The sequence below is a fragment of the Epinephelus lanceolatus genome, chromosome 4 (assembly GCF_041903045.1).
Source record: "Epinephelus lanceolatus isolate andai-2023 chromosome 4, ASM4190304v1, whole genome shotgun sequence".
Classification (NCBI taxonomy): domain Eukaryota; kingdom Metazoa; phylum Chordata; class Actinopteri; order Perciformes; family Serranidae; genus Epinephelus; species Epinephelus lanceolatus.
This window is the reverse complement of record NC_135737.1, coordinates 482791-496863: the sequence shown is the minus strand read 5'-3', so window position 1 is coordinate 496863 and position 14073 is coordinate 482791. Positions and strand designations below refer to the sequence as shown.

Genomic DNA, 14073 nt, shown 5'->3' with positions numbered 1-14073 from the left:
ACTATTAAATTTGGTTACTGTTATTAATTTAATTATCAATAAAAATTCCAAATTGATAGTTAAGTGAATTTTAAGACACTGATATCTTTTACTGGCATAATCAATCAATCAATTCAATCAATCAATTTTATTTATAAAGCCCAATATCACAAATCACAATTTGCCTCACAGGGCTTTACAGCATACGACATCTCTCTGTCCTTATGACCCTCGCAGCGGATAAGGAAAAACTCCCCAAAAAAACCCCTTTAACGGGGAAAAAAAAACGGTAGAAATAATATTTCCCTTTCGGGAATGGTGCCCCACAAGGTGATTTGATGTAAATTAAGTCACGTTATTTAACATAATTACTAATTATTATTAATAATTATGAATGATTTCCAAGTCAGTTTGATACTTTAATTGGAGATCTATTACAAGGTCAGGTCCGTGTTAAGGCTTAAGTCCCAGATGTCCGAGCTCCTTATGAAAATGAGTTTCCTCCGTGGGGTGGCTGGGCTCAGCCTTAGTGATAGGTCACTAAGGCTGAGTCCAGCCACCCCATGGAGGAAACTCATTTTAGCCGCTTGTATCCGTAATCTCATTCTTTCAGTTACAACCCAGAGCTCATGACCATAGGTGAGAGTTGGGATGTAGATGGACCAGTAAATTGAAAGCTTGGCCTTCCATTTCAGCTCCCTCTTCACCACAATGATCCGGCGCAGCGCCCACATCACTGCGTAAGCCGCACCAAACCACAGATCCGTCGCACGCTTCATTCTACCCTCACTTGTGAACAAGACCCCAAGATACTTGAACTCCCTTGCTTGAGGCAGTAAGTCTCTCCCAACCTGGCAGGGGCAATCCACCAGTTTCCAGCAGAGAACCATAGCCTCAGATCTGGAGGTGTTGACTCTCATCCAGACTGCTTCACACTCCGCCCAAGTGCATGTTGGAGATCACGCTGTGATAAAGCCAACAGAAACACATCATCTGCAAAAAGCAGAGATGCAATTCTGAGGTCCCCAAACGGAACCCCTTCCTCCCCCCAGCTGTGCCTTAAGATCCTGTCCATGAATATCACAAACAGCCTCACCCTCCAGTCCCCTGTTTTGAAAATGAGAACCACCCTGGTCTGTCCTCGGCAGGCACCGTACCTGATCTCCATGCGACACTGAGAAGGCGTGTCAGCCACGACAGCCCAACAGTGTCCAGAGTAATGATGTCATGAGAACCGATACTCGCGATACCTTTCAATTCCATGATGAAAAACCCCCGGCGATACTCATTTCTTGAAAAACAGGAAGAACCGATACCAGCATAAGAATCTGTGCTATGACTATTCCAGAACTGATAGGGGCAGTATATGCCATATAGCGTTACAGTCCATGCCTACATTCAGCGCGAGGGGGTGACAAGGAAGAGGAGAGAGCGGCTGCCTGCTAAAGTCCACATTCAGAACCAGTCACGGCCGCCCTTTAGGCCAGAAAATAGATCTGCTAGTAGGGCTGCACGATTCTGGAAAAAATGAGAATCACGATTTTTTGGCTTATAATTGAGATCACGATTCTCTCACGATTTTTTTCAACATAAAGATTTATTGTGCTTATTTCCTGATACAAAAGGAGAAGTAACAAAAATTATAAATAAATAATAAAAAAATATCATTAAATAACAAAACCTATGATTGTGCCTGATACAAGAGACACAATGCACATAAACTCTGGTCAGCAGAGAGGGAACACTCCTCCACTTTGGCCTTTGATAAATACAAATTTATTGGGGCATCACGGCCAAAATGTGGGGCACCAAGGCCAAAACCAATGGTGCAATAACAATATGTGCTAATTACATTGAATGAAGACAAAACAATATATGTGTTGAGAAACATTACTGAGTTTATCAAAACTGTAAAGTGAACATTTGACTTTTCCACAAAATGCTGTGTGATAAATGTTATTAAAATTAAATTAAAATGTGAACAATTCATAATATTCATTGTTACTGTTATGATAAAATAAAGTCTAAATGGACTAAGGAAGATCAAAATTAAATGTTTCAACACCATGCATTTGACAGGAGTATTCACCTAACATAGCCTACATATCTTTAATTGTATAATTATTTATATGTCTCTATGTATATTTTTACATAAATCCCCACTATTTTATTTGCCTTTAAAAAATCCTCTTCCTTCATTTAATTTGACAATATTTAATGTATTGTATTATATGAATTAATTCTCTACAGGATCTTGTATGTTCTTTAATGTGTGTTCAATTTATTAAAAGAAAAAAAAACAAACAAAAAAACATTTTGGTGAACCCTGCAGCAAAGTGAACCCTCTTCCTCAGAGAGGATCTTTGCCTCCCAGTTTGTTCCTGGTGGCTGAGCAGAGTGATCCGTCTTTCTTCTCAGAGGATCTTTGTCCCATGAGAGCAGGCACTCAGCTGCTCTCTGTGTCCGCATTTTAAACAACTTTCGCTGGCGATTTGACAGTCACTAGAAGCACATTATGACCCTCTGTAAAAGTTTCTGTGTGGTATCTGTGTTGTACATGAGCTAACGTTAGCGGCTAAGGACTGAGAGGCTGTCCGGTGTGTGTGTGTGTGTGTGTGTGTGTGTCTGTCTGTCTGTCTGTTTGTCTGTCTGAGGAGTGTCAGTACGTTAACTTGTTAGCCGTAGCCTTGCTGTTTGTCGTGTTAATGTTATCGTCGGCAGCCCTGAATAGCTTGTAAAGCTTTAGCATAGTTAGTTAACACATTTGTTATCGGCCCATGTGTTTACTGCTACAGAAAATTAATAAATCTTTGGTTTATTTGCACAACATCGCCTCTCTGCCATCTTTTATCATGCTTGCTAACGCTCAGTTAACTTTACCAGCAGATCTGTATGAGGCACAAACTGAGGCTACAGTTAGCAGTGTGTTTCCCTCCTGTCTCGCTGCTTTCCAAACTGCCAGCCAGCTGTCGCTCTGTATCACGTGGTATAACGCTACGGTGACCAGACGTCCCCGATTTCCGGGGACAGCCCCCGATTTGGTGACCTGTCCCTGGTAAAAGCTGTCCCTGAAAATGTCCCCGATTTTGATACTGAATGGGAGAAAATGCGCGCAGACTCAAACACCAGTTATTACGGTAGTCAGTAAACGCATCACCAGAGAAGACGTCATAAGACGTACAGACATTATCAGGAAGCACGACCAGACGCAGCAGCATCAACAACAACAACAATCTAGAAGCGGCAAAAAGGACAGAAAAGGAGACCAGCGGCCACGTTAAATGGTATGTTGTGTATGAACTTATTTATTTTGTGTGAGTTGGCAGTAGATTTCACTGTGCGTGTGTGTGAAGTGAGGTAACATTCAGTGCGTCTGTTTAATCTGAACTGAAGACCTAACGTAAGGTTATAAAAGTCAGTGAACGTTAACATTATGTCACTGTTTTTATATCTATAACTGGTGAAGCTGTAACATTAGCGTGATATTACCAGGTGATGACATTGTTGTGGCTCTGTTTTAGAAAGGAGGAGGTGGAAGACTGCTTCGGTTGCATAGGATTTTCCTGGAGCCATAGGGACCTGAGACTGTGTTAAAACAATAAATAAATAATAAGTGCTGCAGTTAAAACTCATATATTAGATATGATCAATATATCCTTATTAACAGGCTATGTACCACAGTCTTTTAAGGTAGCTGTAATTAAACCTCTACTAAAAAAGCCCACCCTGGATCCAGAGGTGTTAGCCAACTATAGACCAATATCTAATCTTCCCTTTATGTCAAAGATCCTTGAGAAAGTAGTCGCAGACCAGCTGTGTGATTTTCTCCATGATAATAATTTATTTGAGGAATTTCAGTCAGGATTTAGAGTGCATCATAGCACTGTATTTATCGATGAATCCAGAAGAAAGTAATCAATTAACTAAACTCCATAACTGCCTTAAAGACATAAAAACTTGGATGAGCACCAATTTCCTGATGTTAAATTCAGACAAAACTAAAGTTATTGTTCTTGGCCCCAAACAACTCAGAGACTCTTCATCTGATGACATAGTTTCTCTAGATGGCATTGCTCTGGCCTCTACCACTACCGTAAGAAACCTCGGAGTAATATTTGATCAAGATTTGTCTTTTAATTCTCATTTAAAACAAACCTCATGGACTGCATTTTTTCATCTGCGTAATATTGCGAAAATTAGGCCTATCCTGACCAGAAAAGATGCAGAAAAATTGGTCCACACTTTTGTTACCTCTAGGCTGGATTACTGTAACTCTCTATTATCAGGTAGCTCTAGTAAGTCCTTAAAAACTCTCCAGCTAATTCAGAATGCAGCAGCACGTGTACTAACAGGAACTAAGAAACGAGATCATATTTCTCCTGTTTTAGCTTCGCTGCACTGGCTCCCTGTAAAATCCAGAATTGATTTTAAAATCCTACTGTTAACTTATAAAGCTCTAAATGGTCAAGCTCCGTCGTATCTTAGAGAGCTCATAGTGCCATATTATCCCACCAGAACACTGCGTTCTGAGAACGCAGGGTTACTCGTGGTCCCTAAAGTCTCCAAAAGTAGATCAGGAGCCAGAGCCTTCAGCTATCAGGCTCCTCTCCTGTGGAATCATCTTCCTGTTACGGTCCGGGAGGCAGACACCGTCTCCACATTTAAGACTAGACTTGAGACTTTCCTCTTTGATAAAGCTTATAGTTAGGGCTGGCTCAGGCTTGCCCTGTACCAGCCCCTAGTTAGGCTGACTTAGGCCTAGTCTGCCGGAGGACCCCCCTATAATACACCGGGCACCTTCTTTCTCTCTCTCTCTCTCTCTCTCTCTCATTGTGTCATACGGATTACTGTTAATTTATTACGCTGATCTGTTCTGTACGACATCTATTGCATGTCTGTCCGTCCTGGAAGAGGGATCCCTCCTCAGTTGCTCTTCCTGTGGTTTCTAGGCTGGCACCAGACAGTGCTGTGTGGGTAACCAATGACTGTAGTAATCTGTAATGACTAAATTACATTACCAAATTAAATTAAATTATTTTACCAAAACTGCTACTTCTTTAAGAAACTATTCACTTACTATTGGCTCTGTTCTTGCAGTTTTTCTCATGTTCTCCTCTGCTCTTATTCTACCCAGGCTCCTGAGGCAGAGGCTACGGAGGTGGATGAATGAGGAGATCATGGTGATGTCAACCATTGTTTGATTGCCACCTTTTGTGTCATAAATATCAGTTTAGTATTCAGTTATGAGTTGAAACCTTTGACCAAAAAAATCCATCATAACTCAAACTCAACATAGATAAAGAGGAAAAGAGAAAAAGAAAAAATATAAGTAATATCAATCTATTGATAGAAATGTTATTTTATATGCAAATATTTTAATAAAATATTTTTTGTTTAAGCACATGGGGTCTTACTTACTTTTTTTTTTTTTTTAACCGTTGTATCAACTTTGGTATCGAGAATGGTGTAATTTTACTGGTATCGGCTAGGGTTGGGAACGATTAACTGATACGACCGGATATCCGGTTTGACAAGCGAGTGATACGGCTGCGTCGGTAGCAGCTTTCCTCAATTGATACGAATCAGCCATGAATCCTTAAATGTAACTCAAGCTAATAAGATTAAGATATTTTTGTCTTCCTCTGTGGATGGATGGTTGGTGATGTCACTCATTTGTTTGATTGCAACCTTTTGAGTAATAAAAGCTGGTCAAAATACATGAAAAAGTACTTGTCCCCGTTTTTTATTTTATAATGATAATATTTAATGACTTTTCACCGCCGCACTGAAAATGTCCCCGATTTTCATCGCAGAAATCTGGTCACCTTATATAACGCTGCATTGTTGGGAGCGCTTGTTTCATGCAGATGAGGTCCCGACTCCCGGCACGGGCGGGGCCAGCAGAATCGCTGTCATTGAAAAATTAGATCGCATATGCATATGAATCGAGATCACGATTTTATTACGATTAATCGTGCAGCCCTATCTGCTAGCAATATATGCAGTTTTAAACACCACTTTTTCTGTTCATTAATTGCTTTTAAATTGTTTCAAATTGCTTCTGAACCGTCAGTGCTCTGTGCGGAGCCTTGTCCAGACTCCAGACATCTCCCTCTCTCCCCCAGCCCCTCCCTTGGGAGAGAGTCCGTGGTCTCCTATGAGCCCAGCCTTTGAGACCTGCAACACTCCGTTAAATGTCATTAATTTAATCAAAAAATATCCCAATTAAAATCAGTAGCATAATAGCAGATATGTTCCATGTTATTTTGTTTAATTTCAACAACACAGAGAACAGCTTGAACAAGCTGCATGTGAGCTAACGATCAGGGATTTCACTCTCAGCAAAACGTGACTGCACATGCGCGTCTACTTCTGAGACACAGCGGTTGGGGTGTGTTTGATTAATTGTACTGGGACGTTTGATTTTTCCACAACTGGACCACAGACGTCAAAAAATTTGCACCGGGACAGGACAAACAATAAATGAAACCAAGGAAATTCCACCCATTCTTGTGGTTGGCTCGTGATTTAAATAGTAAATATTTAAATAGTTTATTGAGTTTATTGCGGTTGTTGATCAATGTTTTTTACAACGAAACACAGGTAAAGAGGAAAAGAGAAAAAGAAAAAATATAAGTAATATCAATCTATTGATAGAAATGTTATTTTATATGCAAATATTTTAATAAAATATTTCTTGTTTAAGCACATGGGGTCTTACTTACTTATTTTTTTTTTTTTTTACCGTTGTATCAACTTTGGTATCGAGAATGGTGTAATTTTACTGGTATCGGCTAGGGTTGGGAACGATTAACTGATACGACCGGCTATCCGGTTTGACAAGCGAGTGATACGGCTGCGTCGGTAGCAGCTTTCCTCAATTGATACGAATCAGCCATGAATCCTTAAATGAATCGATTGTAGAGTCATGGATCGGGTATCGCGAGACTAGCAATCGGTTGACTGACTTTAACAGTTTGCATTTCTAAAACAACGCGAGAGCCGGCGGCATGCTCTGTAGCAGGCATTACTGACAACGATAATGGATGTAAACATCAGCGCCAGCTTGACCAGTGGAGCTGAGGAACAGAAGCTAATGCTGGTTGGATAAACCAGGCAGCAGCCAAACCGCAGCTTAAACTAAGTTAACAGCTAGGGTCCACCGGGCACGTCAGCGGCGCAACACGTCTGCAGCGCGAGTCCCGTAGCAGCTCGCCCCCCTGTTAATCAATTACAACGGCTCCACCGGCACCGGGAGCGGTGCGACAACCCCCGTCTGCCGCGCGACAACTCTCCTATTTTTGTCGCGCTACACTCCCCTACGCGACCCTCCAGCAAATAAAAACTACATGAAATAGTGTGCTAAACGAGCACAATGTGTTTTTAAATGAATAAACCATTATCAGAGGTGATATGTGATGATTTTTTTTCATGCATTTACCTATGTTTATCCGTGACATTGTGTAAATGTCCGTGGCGGACATTTGAAAGAGTAGATGACAAACAGTACAGTAAACTTGTAGATAACTCAAATATATGTAGGCCTAATAACTTAGGTGGAAAATGCTTTAACATTTCATGCAGCCTACATGCAGCCTCTCGGCTCGGCAAACGGTAAACAACCCCGCTGGCTTCTCTACGTGTCGCTTCAGTACGCAGTCAGTGGAGCCCAAATGAATACGCCGCGACGCTACGCTGACATGACGCTTACGTTTGCAGCCGGTGGAGCCCAGCCGTAAAGGCGAATCCTGCCAGTTGTGGGTTGAACGGGGGTCACAGACACAGACAGAAATACGTATTCCTGTCAAATACGGCGGCCATAGTGCTCCGTGGCACAAGATAACGGCTTACCGGCGACCGAGAAGCCTGGCTCCAGGTCCAAGAAGTCTTCGTCGATGTCATGACTGCCCAAAAATACCTGAACAGCCGAGCTGTGGCGGCACACAGGTATGTGACGTGTCAGAGGAGAAACGAGCCGTTCACATTTCCACAAACCTCACCGCACTTTAGGGACTGTTTACTTGTCAGGGGAGGAGGGTGGCTGGTTGATTTTTATTTTATTTATTTATTTTATTTTGATCCCCCCTATGTTAATCACTTATTGATGCTGTTTTTGAAGTATGAATAAGTCAATAAGTAATTTATTCCATTGAAATATCATTGATGTATTATAGAAAAGTGATTTATCTTTTTATAAATGACAAACACAGAGTGTAGCAAACACAGAGAAATAGTCTGACATGCTGTCAGTGATAAGCTGCTAGTCATCACAGTCCATGTTATCAGTCAGATTCTGCCCCTACATTGCATGTTATTATTTTATTCTGCTTTATGTTTATATTGTACAGCGTTATGATAAACTTCATTCCAGACTCAAGTCCATATAAGATACATAGAAAAACACAGACAATGTATGATTTTGTTGTTGTTTGTCTTTTTATTTTATTTTTGCCAGTGCCATACAGCAACAATGCTTGGGGATGTGGTCTTTTACAAATTTGAAAATATTATAAGAATGTCACTTTTATAGAATTGGCTTCTTTATTTTATAATATATGATTAATGTCTACATCAACAAATGTTAACCATAGAATCGCATCAAATCGTATCGAATCATAACGTTCCTACACTGTATCTAATCATATCGTTCCTACACTGTATCAAATCGTATCGAATCGTTCTGTATTAAAAATATATCGTTTTTGTATCGAATCGTCTATCACATAGAGATTCCCAACCCTAGTATCGGCAACCACTACTGAATTTTTGGTATTGTGACATCCCTAGTCCAGAGCCTTCAGCATCTCAGGGCGAATCTCATCCACACATGGCAGTTTGCCACTGGGGAGATCTTTGACGACCTCAGCAACTTCTGCCAGGGATATGGGCGAGAGTTTCCCCGAGTTGTCAGGCTCTGACTCTTCCACGGTGGACGTGACGACCGGGTTCAGGAGTTCTTCAAAGTGCTCCTTCCATCAGTCGACGATATTCCCAGTTCGGAACAGCAGTTCACTTTCTCTGCTGAGCACAGCCTGAGACAAACCCTGCTTTCCCTTCCTGAGGTGTCTAATGGTCTGCCAGAACTTCCTTGAGACCAACCAAAAGTCCTTAACCTCCCCAAACCCCTCCCACACCTGGGTTTTGGCTTCAGCAACCACCACAGCTGCAGCCCTCCTGGCCAACTGGTACCTGTTTGCTGCTTCAGGTGACCCCTGGGCCAGCAAGACCCGAAAGGCCTCCTTCTTCAGCCTGACGGTCTTACTCACTGCTGGTGTCCACCAGCGGGTTCTGACCACAGCTCCTAGCAGCCATTTCAGCAATGGAAACTTTGAACATGCATCACTCGGATTCCATGTCCCCAACCTCCCCTTGGATGCATGAGAAATTCCTCCAAATGTGGGAGTTGAAGACCTCACAGACAGGGGCCTCAGCCAGACGTTCCCAGTTCATCCTCACTTAGGGCTGTGCGCTATACCGGTTCGTACTGAAAACCGGTATTTATTTTCATTATGATATGAATTTTTCATATACCGCAATAGCCAAAAAAACGTCCGGAACGTACGTGGCGGCAAAGTGTTTTAGCGGGGACCCATTTCACTGCTGTACACCACAGGCGTGCTAGAGCCGGCGAGAGCAAGAGCATAGAGAAAAGTTCAGAGGCAAGAATGGCTGCCGGAGAGAGTCCTGAAAGCGAAGCAACTGTACACGATGACCCAGAAGAACTCATACCAATGTTGGGATTCACAGGACCACAGATGTTTTGTCATTTGGTAAAATCTACACTGGACATTTAAAGGTTCCTTCTCTGCATGCTCTTCATTCTCAAACAAAGACAGCTATTTGACACCCAACTCCAGGATGTCTCGCCTCACACCTCAGTGCCACAGCTTGATTGGACAGGACAACTTGATTGGACAGGACTTTTACAGTGACATGTGACTTTGTGATGTCACAGGCATCTGTAGAAGGTCTGCTCCCTTCAGACAAATCTCTCTTACTCGGGAACTGCGGAGCACCCCACACCTTTTTCCTGCTGGACCTTTTTCCGTCTTGCCCACGCTCAAGGCTGAGGCAAACCTGAACCAAAGAAGTTGGACTTGCAAGCACAAGGTTTGCAACTAGCTTTCCAGCAACAAGGAACTAAGTGAGTTAGCGCCCAGTGCCTCGGATCAGAACCTTGGGAACAAGGACACAGCAAAGACTGCAGCTGGAACCACAGCTCTTACCAGCCTTCTTTTGCCGGCTAACAAAGCAGTACACCACCAAGTGACTCTTTCTCCCATCCACTCAAGGATAGGTAAAGTAACAATTAGGCATATCTTTATCACAGCTTTACAGGCTAAGCGATTTTTTTTATGTAATTAAATTTTTTAAAATTTTATATACTTTATTAATCCCCAAGGGGAAATTCAATTTTTCACTCTGTTTGTCAATTACACACAGGTCCGAAAACACACATGCACAAACAGGACCTATACATGCACTAAGTGGAGAGATGTCAGAGTGGGCTGCCCATGACAGGCGCTCCGAGCGGTTGGGGGCTTGCTCAGGGGCACCTCGGCAGTGCCCAGAAGGTGAACTTGCACCTCTCCAGCTACCAGTCCACACTCCATATTTTGGTCCGGACGGGGACTTGAACTGGCGACCCTCCGGTTCCCAACCCAAGTCCCTATGGACTGAGCTACTGCCGCCCCCAAGACTGTTTAACTTGTTGTATTTGATTTAATGCTGTCAGTGTTTAGTGTGCTAATACTGCTCACGAACAGATTCTTGCACACAACTAAACAATCTCTGCACTAATCCAGACTGTTTGCAACACAAATCACATTGACACAGACTCATTAACAAATAGGCTTTCAGCTATGACGGAGGGCCACATTGAAGAAAAAAAAAATCGGAGATTTCGAGAATTAAATCGAAATATTACGAGAAAAAACTCGTAATATTTTGAGAATAAAGTCATAACTGAGAAAAAGTCATAATATTACGAGAATAAAGTCGAAATATTATGAGATTAAAGTCGTAATTTAATGAGATTAAAGTCATAATATTACGAGAATAAAGTCGTAGTTTTTAAGGAAATAACCAACAACAATCAGAATGTCAGATTGTCTTTCATGCCGTTGTAAGTAGCCTACTTAATTAGGTACGGGAACCGGCACCGTGCCGGTGTTCTGACAATTTGATTCTGTGTCAGTCGAAATGCGCTGTTTGTGATTCCGGGCCCAGCTCTGCCACTGATTGGACAGTCTGACATTCTTCATAATACATAAAGAACATTGGTGAAACACACAGGCCTAACAGTGTTCGTTTGGGGACAAGTTAGTGGTCATGTTACTTGTTCCACAGGCAAAGGACCCTGGACACATAACCTACAGTAAATACACCGGTTGTTAGTAACTTTTAACATACATGAGTCTTTGTGACCCTTGGCTCTTGTCCCCTAACTAACGCTTGTTTCTTTCACTAAGGAGTTGTAAGATTGAGCTGACCCACTCTTAACACTCTTCTTAGCCACCAAATGCTCACAGATCCAGACGCGGCACGCACATTAATATTACACTAGCCTAAGCAAGGAGATGTTAAAACAGTGCGCACCGTATATATTTTGGTCTATTTTATACTTCAGATTTATATTGTTTGGCATTAATTGGTGACAGAAAAGAACGAATTTCATTCTGCAGGGAAACGCGTGTCCTTACTGTGCATATTGAATCTTGAATCTATGTTTTATGAAGACCCTGTGTGCGCTCAGAGCTGTGGCACAAGTTACGCAACAAAATCTGGCGGAAGAAAAATAATAATAAGACAAAAAATAAGTAGGCTGTGTGTGACATGCGCTGATGAAGTGGTGGGTGATCGACATGCCTGACATCGATTGATTTAGTTTCAGCACCACGGTAGTGGCCAGCTCCTGTTGGCCACTAACCCCCCAACCCTAACCCTAAGTTTTTTCTCGTAATATTTCGTCTTTATTCTCAAACTCATTTCCCAATGATTCAAATCACTTTCAGATGGAAACATAGCTTGTGTGTGTGCGTGAAAGTGGCGCAGCAGCCAGGACGCATATACATTAGGAGGAGGCGCTGCAGCATGATAATAAATCACACCCAAATGTAAAAAAGTAAGCTAACAGTTACAGATAAAAGAGCAGGTAACGTCCGAGCTTCTCAATACAACGGTTGTTCATTACTTAGCGCTGCGGCTCATTTACTACCGGTGAGATTAACGTGGTTAAAGCTTCACACATCCATGGGAAAAATATATTAAAAGATCGATCTTGGATTTTACGAATTGATATTGGGTCATTCCAGTGAAGACCGATTTGAATCGGATAAATCGATTATTTTAACCCAGCCCTTTGTTATGTTAATGATACATATGTATTGTTCATCATGCTGTCATGGTTATCATTAATAAATAAATGATGTAATATATGTTAAGATGCCACTGTATCACAGAGTGAAAAGGGTTAACTTTGATGCAACATAACCTGTGCCACACAACCTAGACCAATGACACTGAGGTAAACCATATAACCTTAATATTTCCATATGACTCTAACTTATACAGTTAGGTAAAGTAACATTAGGTGGCTAATATCCTCTGTACTAACCTTATGAGTCTGCTAACATAAGCTATTGTTTCTCTGTACGACATTAGCATAAGTAGCTAGCGTTAGCTAACGTTAGCAAATTCATAAGTTTAGTACCTAAGTTATTTGCTGCTTCACATTTAGGTGATCTACCTTTATAAGCTACAGTTATATGGAAATATTAGCTTGTAATACTTACCTTGGTGTTATTGGTGGAGGTCGTATGGCTTATTCAAACTAATGAATGCATGTTATTGTATCCTCATGATTGTCTCCTGGGTACACACTTCACTTCCTTCTTCTAGCTCGGGCCCAGAATAGGTCTGACAGAGGACTACTGGCCTTCGCAGAGGTCTGCACTCTCCAAGTACCCTTCTAGTCGTATAATTAGAATGTGTTGATTTGCTGTGATGCTGGGGGAAATGTCTAAAACATTATGATTCCAAATTCAGGATATTTGACGTGTGAGACAACTGTGAAAAATGCCACTTACAACAGAAAGATATCTTACTTTGACAGTTGGCCTAGGTCCTCACAAGAGAAAGGAACCAGCAGCTTGAAGTGGGTCAGGGCGGTCCCACTGCACCAATTCAGCACCAGCTTTCGTACCACGGTACTTTTTCCTGTTCCCACAGCCCCATACAGCACCACATTGAGCCCCCGGCCCTCACTGCTGGCATTTGTGGGCTCAAACAGCTGTTCCACAGTCACAGAATGGCTGGATGAAGTGTGGGTTTGGAGAGGGGAACTGAGCAGTACTGCCCTTTCCTCAGCATTTCTTTCCAGGATCAGTGGATCCACATGCATGGTCTCTGGGCTGAAGTAACCACCAAACTGTTTCTCCTCCTGAGGAAGGTGGCTGAACCACAGGAAGAGCTTTCTCTTGTGGATCTCTACAGGATTTTCTGTGAGAGAGAAAGAGAGGTGTATGTACACTTTCCTGGCATCACTAAGACATCGTCAAGGTTATTTTCTCAGACATACAACATCATCAGAAATAGCAGTAAGATAGTTTGTCTCAAAGGCTGTTCCACTGGCTAATGATAGCAGCAAACTGAGAATGGCAGCTCTTCTGAGAGCAGTTTGTCTTCAGTTTAGCATATACTGTTTTGTTTTTAACCAATATTTAACTAACATTAAATTAGCATTTTCTAAAATGCCCTTGCAGAGCTTTGGGAAAGTAACTTGTTGTGCTGTACTAACAACCAGACTACGCTTAATTTAAAGCTTCATGTCGAACATGCACCCAGAACAGAAAGAGATCATTTCTGTTACCAGTGGTACAGTTTCCATCGCCTACCTACAGAGAGGAATAGGTTGCCACCCATCCTGTATAATACCGGATCATTCTGCATTGGATGTGAGAGTCAAAGTCAGAATCTTGTTTTAAATGTAACGGGTGGTGAGAAAAAATTGGTGGCTGAGAAAAAATTGAGCTCTCCAAGTACCACCATTATGACCAGCCTAAACATACAGTGGCGGAGCCTTACCTTATTAGC

The 14073-nt window shown here is 42.0% G+C and overlaps 1 protein-coding gene across 4 annotated transcripts in view; it reads right to left on the bottom strand.

Moving 5' to 3' along the window:
• Positions 1-14073, bottom strand: part of nlrx1 (NLR family member X1) — a 125914-nt gene that overhangs the window by 63988 nt on the left and 47853 nt on the right. For all 4 annotated transcript variants that reach the window (XM_033631404.2, XM_078166820.1, XM_078166818.1 and 1 more), the window contains one exon: positions 13086-13479. In XM_033631404.2, the coding sequence (XP_033487295.2) occupies positions 13086-13479 (394 nt within the window). The remainder of the gene's footprint in view (positions 1-13085; positions 13480-14073) is intronic.